Source organism: Haplochromis burtoni, unplaced genomic scaffold (genome assembly GCF_018398535.1).
Source record: "Haplochromis burtoni strain Fernald_Lab_line unplaced genomic scaffold, NCSU_Asbu1 Contig_70, whole genome shotgun sequence".
In the NCBI taxonomy this organism is placed as follows: Eukaryota; Metazoa; Chordata; class Actinopteri; order Cichliformes; family Cichlidae; genus Haplochromis; species Haplochromis burtoni.
Window position 1 is genome coordinate 2,304,881 of NW_024582431.1, and position 8,981 is coordinate 2,313,861.

Sequence of the window (8,981 nt, forward strand, 5' to 3'; positions counted from 1 at the left end):
TTAATGTTTAAAATAATACCAGATTGATTATATGGGTCTTGGACTGCTGACTGGAAAATAAGCAACCTGATTGCTCTGACAGCTTTGGCATCAAATATGCAAAAAATCAGGAAAGGACCTTTTTTTTATGCAGGCTGGCGAATTACCTTTTCCATCATATTTTGTCATTCCGGTGCTGTTTTGCTCTCAGTTTGTGTCACGGATGGTTTTACAGATACGTCTCAGTGTTCTGTGTTCTGTTGTTGTTTCTTTAAAGGTCCTTCCTGTATAACAGTGCTTGCGTGTCCTCTAGCTTCTTACTCTTCACTTCCTTATTTTAGATTTCAAAGCTCTGCCTTCACCTCCAATTCCCTCTTTTACTCTGTGGGTTTCCTCCTTGCAAAAGCTGCGTCAGCCCAATTGCAGCAAAGAAGTATCGATGGAAAAATTGAGACAGGATATCGAAATAAACAGAGACTTGTGGCACCTGATAACTGCCAAAGCTGCCAAAAACATGAACTAAAAACTAAAATGTGCCAGTTTTATACATCTTGCTGCAGAGAGTGTTTGCTTCAGTTGTGGGTGCTTGTTCTCACATCAAAACAGTCTTTAACCCCAACACATAATGGTTATTTCAGACTTCAGCTCAGTTCACTGAATCAACAAGATAAGCTGTGTTTTACAGAGTGTGCCTGCATGTGCTGCAGCTGCACCGCCACCTGTAAAAAACAATTTCTCACCCCTGAGCTACTGTGTCGTTTGTTCTTAAAATTTTAGCCGACTTGCCCTCTTTCTGTTTCCTCGGCGTCCTGTTTTGTTTTATCAGCTTGTTACCTCATTCTGAGTGCAGAATGGGGTCTCAGTGGTTTCAAACGGAACAATGAACAAAGCCATCATAACCACAGTCATCCAATGGCAAATGTTGATGCATTGCGCATGTCTGACATATACACAGCAATGAGCTGATAAGCACATCAGAGATAACGCCATCCCACTCTGGTGGCACATGACCACCTCTGCTGGCATGTGACAGATTACAGTGGAAAAACATTCTCAGTGCAACATTATGAAAACAGTTTCAGAATCACATAATGAAAGAATGCTTCATCTCAAATACACACTCAGTGTTAGATTGTAACAGTGTGGGAACATTTTATGAACTGAAACGTGACAACATTCTTTAAACACTCTCGGAATGGTGCAGTTAGAACATAAAGTCTTAGCTAAACTATTAATTTAACAGGAAGTTTATCTGAAATTTAAAAAACCCCTAAAACATTCTCAGTACATTTGATTACATTTTTTTCTTCATAAATAGCTATATAATGGTAAAATACACTAATAAAATAAAATAATAAAATAAAATAATGGTAAAACTTACACCACTAGTTGAGTTCCTGGGGTTACAGGTTAATGAATCAACCTTTGTGAAATTCTCAAAGCTAACCAGTGCACTTTGCTAACCACCGGTGGTGCAACGTGTGAACACTTGTGGTTGTTCCAAAGCAAAGAGGTTCTCAGTTCAAAGCCGATGGCTGGATGGAGTTTTAGTGCATTGAATTTACACATTCTGAGACTCTGGCACAGCTTCCCATGTGATCATGTGCTGGGTCACTTTAACATGCTTGCTGTTTTGTTTTGTGTTTAACTTACTTTTAGTCTGGTCTTAACTTGAGACTTGAAATATCTCAGTCTTTTAAAAATGAGAGGAAACTTGACAAAAAGAGGATGAAAAGAAACAGACAAACAAAGTGGCAGGCTTAAAAAGCATCTACAGCAGATGCACACTATCTGAAGGTCATGTCTTTAAGAATTAGCCAAAAATCGAGCAAAGACCTGACACAAAACCCGAGAGATGTATCTGCCCCTGAGCTATTTTAAGTAATTACAAGAATGCAGGTATAAGAGAGTTCAGAGTGCGCTGAAGAATAAAGGCCATCATGTCAAATATTAACTTTCAAACCCATGAGAATAGTGCAAGTTCTGTTTTTGCCTTACATACTGTATCCCTATGAATGTTTGCAGATGTTTTGATAATTTGCCACACCCATTTCTCATTTTTCTAGCAAAATATAAACAAATGAAGGGTGACTTTAGCCTTGGGCACAATATTGTATCTTGGCCTCTTCTGCAAATAGACATGACCACAAAAATCAGCCTTGTTCTTATGAATCAAGCATTTTAACCTGTATTAGCACTGACATACATCGATTTTTTTAAGAACAGTAGTAGTAGATTCGCCTTTTCTCTTCAAACGAAATGAGTAGGGGCCACTGGGGACATAATTTTGAATGATCTACACATACGTAGCACCTTTTGAACCTTTATTAGGATCTACAACCCACTTTACAGTGTGTTTCTCATTCATAAATTTACCAATGATAGCAGAGCCGCTAAGCCATAGCACCTGAATGGAACGGAGCTCAAACTGCCAAACTGTTATAAAGCTATTGGTGTAAGAATATTTATTCTGGGCAAGAATACTGTAAAAGAAGAGTTGCAATAAATAAATAAATAAATAACAGAGTGTTTAGATATTTCTTCTCCAGCATTTATTATTGTTGCTTTTTAGTTTTACCCCACACAGTCTGCTATCACTACTAAGTTTCCTCTGTCTCTCTTCTGAAGATAAACATTAAGAGATTCTCCCTTCAGCCTTTCATTTGTAGGGCCATCTGTGAATGTGAGACACAGCTCCATTAGAGCTGGAGGAACAGGCGGCTCTTTGCCTGTTTTGTCCATAAAACAATCTCTGATTGTGCTGAAAAGCGTGCGAGCAGATTTGTTCTTCTTGTTGTTGTGTTCAGGCTGCCAAATATCGTGTAAGTCGTCTTGTTCGTTTATGTAATTGGCAAAATTAATACCATATAGGTTCACTGATGTCAGTCTGCCACCTTAAACACATTTTTAAAAAGGTTAAAAATACATACATATATTTTTTTCACTTTGGTAACCGGATGTCCTCAGGTACTTCATTACACAGAACCTAGGCTGTGAAAATGTATAAGGCCCTTCAGATCTCAGGTTCAGGTCAGTAACGGGTTAAAAGCATCTGTCAATGATCCAGCCTTTAGTTGTATAGTACTGTGTGTGACTCTGCGTGTATTTGTTTGTGTGCGTGTATGTGTGCGTGTTTAAGGGAGAGATGATGTCATGACTGATGATGTGCTAATGGGCCCAAAGGGGTTATCAGATGAACCTTTCCCTGCCTACCTTAATGGGATAGTGGCTACTGTGGTTGTGCATGATTGTATGTACACTCACAGACTGCATACGCAAGGAGACATTCTGAATATATCTCATCACAAGAGCGCTTATCCCTGAATTTTTTATCTTTATATTCCAGGCACGCAGATTCATTGAACATCATTACAATACAGGACAGAAGCCACTCTGTGTAAAACTGTTCCTGTACTGTGCCAAGCAGCTGTAACTGCTTCAAATACTCCTCCTGAAGCCACTAATGAGGTCAGTGGAACAAGGAAACATACTAAAGTCTTTTTAAAGGAGATACATAAATCTGTCATCCACTGGCTTTGATCACTGTCTCTTGTTACTCCTCAGAGTCGCTACTTTTCACATCAAGAAAAAGCAGATTTTCCAAAATCAACTAAATCAATGATCATCAAAAATGACGAATATCGTCAGCAGCATCTCTGTCTGTGTACAGAGCTGTATGTGTGTGTGTGTGTGTGTTTGTGTTTATATCCCAGCTTGATATTGACTGAAAATCACTTTCCTAAATCTGTTGAGTGGGTAGTACAGACAAGGCTGAACACAGGCGAGGTAGAGCGGGTTGTGGCCTGCCTGCAAGCACGCACACTTTCGTAGACATGGAGGAAATGTGGCAATAGTAGTAAGAAGCCAGTGATTGCTTACAGTTTAAACTGAAACTCCAAATAAAAACTCATGTTTAAGGAGCTGAAATGTGTATTGTACATTGGTGTCGTATAAACCTTTATCTTGAGTTTAAAGGGCTTATGGTCTTTGACCCTTGAGTCATGGGAGAGGACAGTTGAGGAAAACAGATCACTGTATAGCAACAGGAAAACCACAAGGAAATGGCCCACTATGGGAGTTGACTGGAGAAGATGTGGATTTAACATTTCAATTTGCATTGTGAAATAAGGAATAGCTCAATAGTAAGGCAGTATTAGGGCTGTTTTCCCAATGCATGAGGATTGTGGTTTGGTTTTTAGCCTTCTAAGAACAACCTTTCATGTAATAATGTAGACATGGAGTATTAAAGAAAGAATAACAGTGGTTACAAAAACTTCATGACTCAACAGTCCATATGAATAACAACCCTGCCCAGACCACGCCAGGCTGCTGTGGGCTGCTAACTTGGTGGTGGTGGAAAAAATGCATGTGTGGCACATAATAATCTGCAATGAGTCATACGTTTGACTGACATAGAAGATGATTTTTCCACACTAAGTGTACGAAAATGTAATAAATAGACAAAAGCTGTGAACATCTGTGAAATGTATGTGTTTGCAAAAGGCTGTGTGCATCTGTGGATGAAGCAGCCATATGTCAATCTACAAAATACCAAATGGTTATGGAGCCCAGGAGACAGCATATGTGCTCTCCTTCTCCACTCTGCTCTGTTTCTGTGTGTTCCTGCAGTACAGAATCGCCTCCATATAAAGCCTAATAGGGAAAAACCCGGCAACCTAGTTCTGTTTATTACCCCTAATTAACCGAAAGAGCAATAATTAACTACCTTTAGTTTTTGTTCGATTTTTTTTTTTTTTTAGCTATATTTAGTTTGTTATACAGGCTGTAATTTAATGACAAATAAACGACTCGTTTAGAGTACGCATTCTACACCCGCTGTGTAATGCAAACTGAATAATTAAATGCAACTTAAAGGGCGTTTTCTCAGAGTTTAAAGATAAATCGGGGAAAAAAATAGTCCGGTTGCTGAAAATGTGGATAGCTCCAGATCTGCATGACACTCATGAGGTCCACACCCATCCATCCATTGCAGTCATTGTTTCCATTTCTTCCCCCGTTTAAAGAAAAAAGAAAGAAAGATCGAAGAGAAAGCCGTAAAACAAACTGTTCTTACCGTATTTGGGGTCCGGGTTTTTCTCCTCCATCTCCATTCTCACGCACTGCTGCTTGCTGCTGATCAGACCTAACCCAGGACAGTTTCCATGGAAATGTCGAGGCAAAAAAACATCAATAACAGTGACCGACTGCAACAGCCACACAGCAGACTGAAGACGGAGACCACCCCCAAGCCAAATTGGAGCAAAGCGCATTCCAGTCTAACGGAAAGGAGAGCCAGCCAATGAGAGACCGGGGCCTGCTGACCGACAGCTGCTGCAGCCACTCAGGATTACCCTGACGAGGACAAAGGCTGTGCAATGGAATGTGTAGAATTTAAAGACCAATGTACTTTTAAAGAACATAACGCATTCAGAAAGATTATTGTTTCGCAATTATAGCATAATACGGTAATTATTTTAAGTTATTTATTTTGTCTAAACATCATTACGTCGTTTGCTGAGAATCGAAGAGAACTACTTCCCAAAGAAGACGCATACAAAGAGCACGGTGATGAAAAATACATTTTTGTCAAATTTACCTCAAATTAATGAAACTTTCCGCCCCATAAAAATGAAATTTTATTGGCAATCTTCTCTTCAAAAGAAAAAGTATCAACTGGGATTCTGCCACCGAGAGAAAATCCAAATTTGTCAATACAGTCCCCCCAGTCTCTGTGTTTACAAGTAAACGTGGCTTAAATGTGCAAATCTCTGAGAAAATTCTCTTTAACCTATGTATTTTGTATCATTGCTAGTAAGTGATTGTTCTTCCACCAGCACAGTCGTGTAGTCTGAGAAATGATGTTTTACTAAGAAATAAGTAAGATAATTATTACCATTTACTGACTCATAACATGGGAGACTCAAGCTTATAGAAAAGTGGAGTAGGAAACTCATGCATACCAAGAAGATGCTATGACCTGGAGACATATTTTCATCAGAAGGGTAAAGGGAGAAGGGCCTCACTGGCAAAACTGCTGGCCTGCTGTTTCTTTGCTCCACGCGGGAGGTATTGACATTACAGATATGCTGTGTTACACAAAACCAATTTTCACATTCTTGGAAAGATTAATTAATGATTGAAAGACGAACAGTTTGGAAAGACTGTAATGCATCTTCACATTGCATAATAGGCTCCAGCCTTTGGTTCCAAAAGTGTCATGTAAAGGTTTGCCAGGAAAACAATAAATAATTAAAGCGTTTGGCACGTTATCAGGTTACTTATGAAAAGCGTGAGGATGTTTTTTTTATTGCTTTTTAGTACAATATGCCAAACAAATAAACTGTAACATGCAACATTTTACAAAGCTCACTGGTATTTCTTTCTTTTTAAAATTTGTAAATATATAGGTTGAGATTTCATTTAATTGGCTTTTTTCTGTGAGCAGGAAAAACATCAAAAACATTTATATATGCACATTTACATTTTACAGATTCATTTCTTTGCCTTTCTTCTTTATATTACCCAAACTTAAAAGTTACAGTGTAACCTACATATGTGCTTCTTGTCACTTGTAAAACTTCAGCGCAGGGTCAACATTCTGCACATGGCTCATTTTACCGGCCAATGAGCTCGAAGGCTGGGCCAACACCTTCCACACCCCTAACTCATCCATCCATCCACACACGCCATTTTGAGTGCGTAAATATGTGCCAAATTCAGTCCGCAGACCTGCTGAAACTTCGCAAACTTGCGTAAAAATAGCGCAGGAGCAGCCTCGAACACCTCCAATATTCAAACTTCCCGCACTTATCTCATAAAAATCTGTTACAAGCGCAAAAGGCTCTTCAAAGTCCGTTGCGTGACGTTCACGAGTTGCACTACTGTCATGCGCTGGCTCAGTGTTTTGCTTCATCTATCATGGCGGAAAAGTCTTCCCGTCTTACACTTTACGTAAACCTGTGACGTTTATATTACTTAAGCAACTTTTCACAGCTCATATTGCCATCGAAAAGTCATCTTATAATCTGATCACCCACCTGAGAGGGGAAAAAAGGTAGGCTACTATAAAGTATTTTGTTTGGATATGTTGATCTTGATGTATTTGGCATGCTTTAAGGAGAAATATGTGAAGCATTTTACACAGGTTATAAGGAAATGTCTGATTAAACATTTTTAACATATTTGTTTAACCCAAATAAAAACTACACACCAAAGTTTGCCCCTTATATAATAAGATGATATAACAATACCCAAACACAAAAGTAACTTTGCTACAACTTGCACTCAGGTATTATTGCGTAATAACGTCTCAAACACTGTGAGGTGTACACTCTAATATGCATTTACTTTTATTTTGTGCCCTTTAGTAAAATGGCTCTCAGAAGTGCCTTCACACGTCTACTCTCCAACAGCCGTATGTCCGTGGCTGTCACTGCATCCAGAGCTCAGGGCACAGCGGTTGCAGCACAAAAAGGTACGACTGATATTTTAGATACACAGGAAGGTAGTGTAAAGTTTGGAATCACAGTCTATGGGTGTCTTGAGGTAGGAAATGCAATTTTTAGTTGTGATAAAAAAAGAAAGCACACATAAGAGCTGGAAAAACATGAATATGTTTTCTATATTTGTCTCAGATGATCAACAACACTTTAAATTTACATCTTTAGGTGCTGAAGAAGCCAAAAAGCCAGCAAAGCCAGGTAAAGATTTGAAGTGAATCTTAATGAGCTGAATCCAATCTGCTCAGAGTTCTTCATATGTTCTATTATAGTGATGTGATCATAGTGAATGTGTGTGTGTTAATGTTCTGGCGCTCAGCCAAGGTGGCATTCAACTGGCGGGATGCTCTCGACCTGGAGGGTCAGCTGACGGAGGAAGAGATCATGATCCGGGACTCGTTTCGGGACTACTGCCAGGAAAAACTCATGCCGCGCGTCCTTATGGCCAACAGACATGAACGTGAGTTAAGCAGGATTAATATGTGTGGTTCAGGCTGTGCACACTGTGAATAATTCAGAAAAAAATCTGTTTCTGTCTTTAATCTGCCTTTACATTAAGGTGTGTAAAATGAATCTCATCTAAATATTTGTCATTTTCTTATTTTCTAACATGCGCCATGCTACAGATTTTCACCGTGAGATTGTCTCAGAGATGGGAGAGTTGGGAGTCCTAGGCCCGACTATTAAAGGTAAAACAAACAAAAAAACTAATGCTCCCCCCTCCCTCCTTTTTTCCTGCTTTTTGTTATATTTCACTGATTACACTTAGTAGTTTTTTTAAGTTGTTTTTTTCCCCTTTACACTGCAGGGTATGGTTGTGCAGGTACGAGTTATGTGGCATATGGTTTGATTGCCAGAGAGGTTGAGAGGGTGGACAGTGGATATCGGTCTGTAATGAGCGTCCAGTCTTCACTGGTCATGCACCCGATTAATGCGTACGGCACAGCAGCCCAGAAGGAGAAGTACCTTCCCCGGCTTGGTAAGTGCGACATTCTCTCCTCTTGTACTTGACATTTAAAATTTGCAAAGGGCTAAAATCCATCTGATTTCTGGTGTGTGTTTATTTGTTCTGCAGCTCGGGGAGAAATTGTAGGTTGCTTTGGTTTGACAGAACCAAATCATGGCAGTGATCCCAGCAGTATGGAGACTAAGGCCAAGTACAACCCATCGAGTGGTACCTTCACCATCAGCGGAGCTAAGACCTGGTAGATAGACACATATAGAACAAGATGTATTGGTTTGAAACTTGCATGGAGTAAAAATGAGACAATGGAGCAGAGACCTGTATAAGTTTATATAACTTGGAACTGTGTAGATCCCCATACTGCCCATATGGAAAAGAAATAGTAAAAACTTATATGTGATTACTCATGAAAGTGGCCACTTTCATGATTTACTCATGAAAGTGGCCACTTTCTCATTACTTTCATACATTGTTTTAGTAAGTATCCAAAACATACAAGTTTCATTATATAATTTTTCAAGGGATCTTATATCTGTTTT

The 8,981-nt window shown here is 39.3% G+C and overlaps 2 protein-coding genes across 5 annotated transcripts in view; one reads left to right on the plus strand and one right to left on the minus strand.

Annotated features, from left to right (window-relative positions):
• slc44a2 (solute carrier family 44 member 2) overlaps positions 1-5,233 on the minus strand; it is a 27,512-nt gene extending 22,279 nt beyond the window's left edge. The window contains exon 1 of one of the 3 annotated variants that reach the window (XM_005924931.3): positions 5,054-5,231. In XM_005924931.3, coding sequence (XP_005924993.2) covers positions 5,054-5,090 — 37 coding nt within the window. In that variant the 5' untranslated portion in view covers positions 5,091-5,231. Of the gene's footprint in view, positions 1-146; positions 1,275-5,053 lie in introns of those variants that run through there. The other 2 variants (XM_005924929.3, XM_005924930.3) reach the window with 2 other exon arrangements.
• Positions 5,234-6,653: 1,420 nt separating this feature from the next.
• gcdha (glutaryl-CoA dehydrogenase a) overlaps positions 6,654-8,981 on the plus strand; it is a 4,043-nt gene continuing 1,715 nt past the window's right edge. Inside the window, exons 1-7 of one of the 2 annotated variants that reach the window (XM_005924927.3) lie at positions 6,654-7,033; positions 7,347-7,453; positions 7,614-7,679; positions 7,798-7,938; positions 8,105-8,167; positions 8,287-8,457; positions 8,554-8,683. In XM_005924927.3, coding sequence (XP_005924989.1) covers positions 7,351-7,453; positions 7,614-7,679; positions 7,798-7,938; positions 8,105-8,167; positions 8,287-8,457; positions 8,554-8,683 — 674 coding nt within the window. In that variant the 5' untranslated portion in view covers positions 6,654-7,033; positions 7,347-7,350. The remainder of the gene's footprint in view (positions 7,034-7,346; positions 7,454-7,613; positions 7,680-7,797; positions 7,939-8,104; positions 8,168-8,286; positions 8,458-8,553; positions 8,684-8,981) is intronic. The other variant, XM_005924928.3, reaches the window with a different exon arrangement.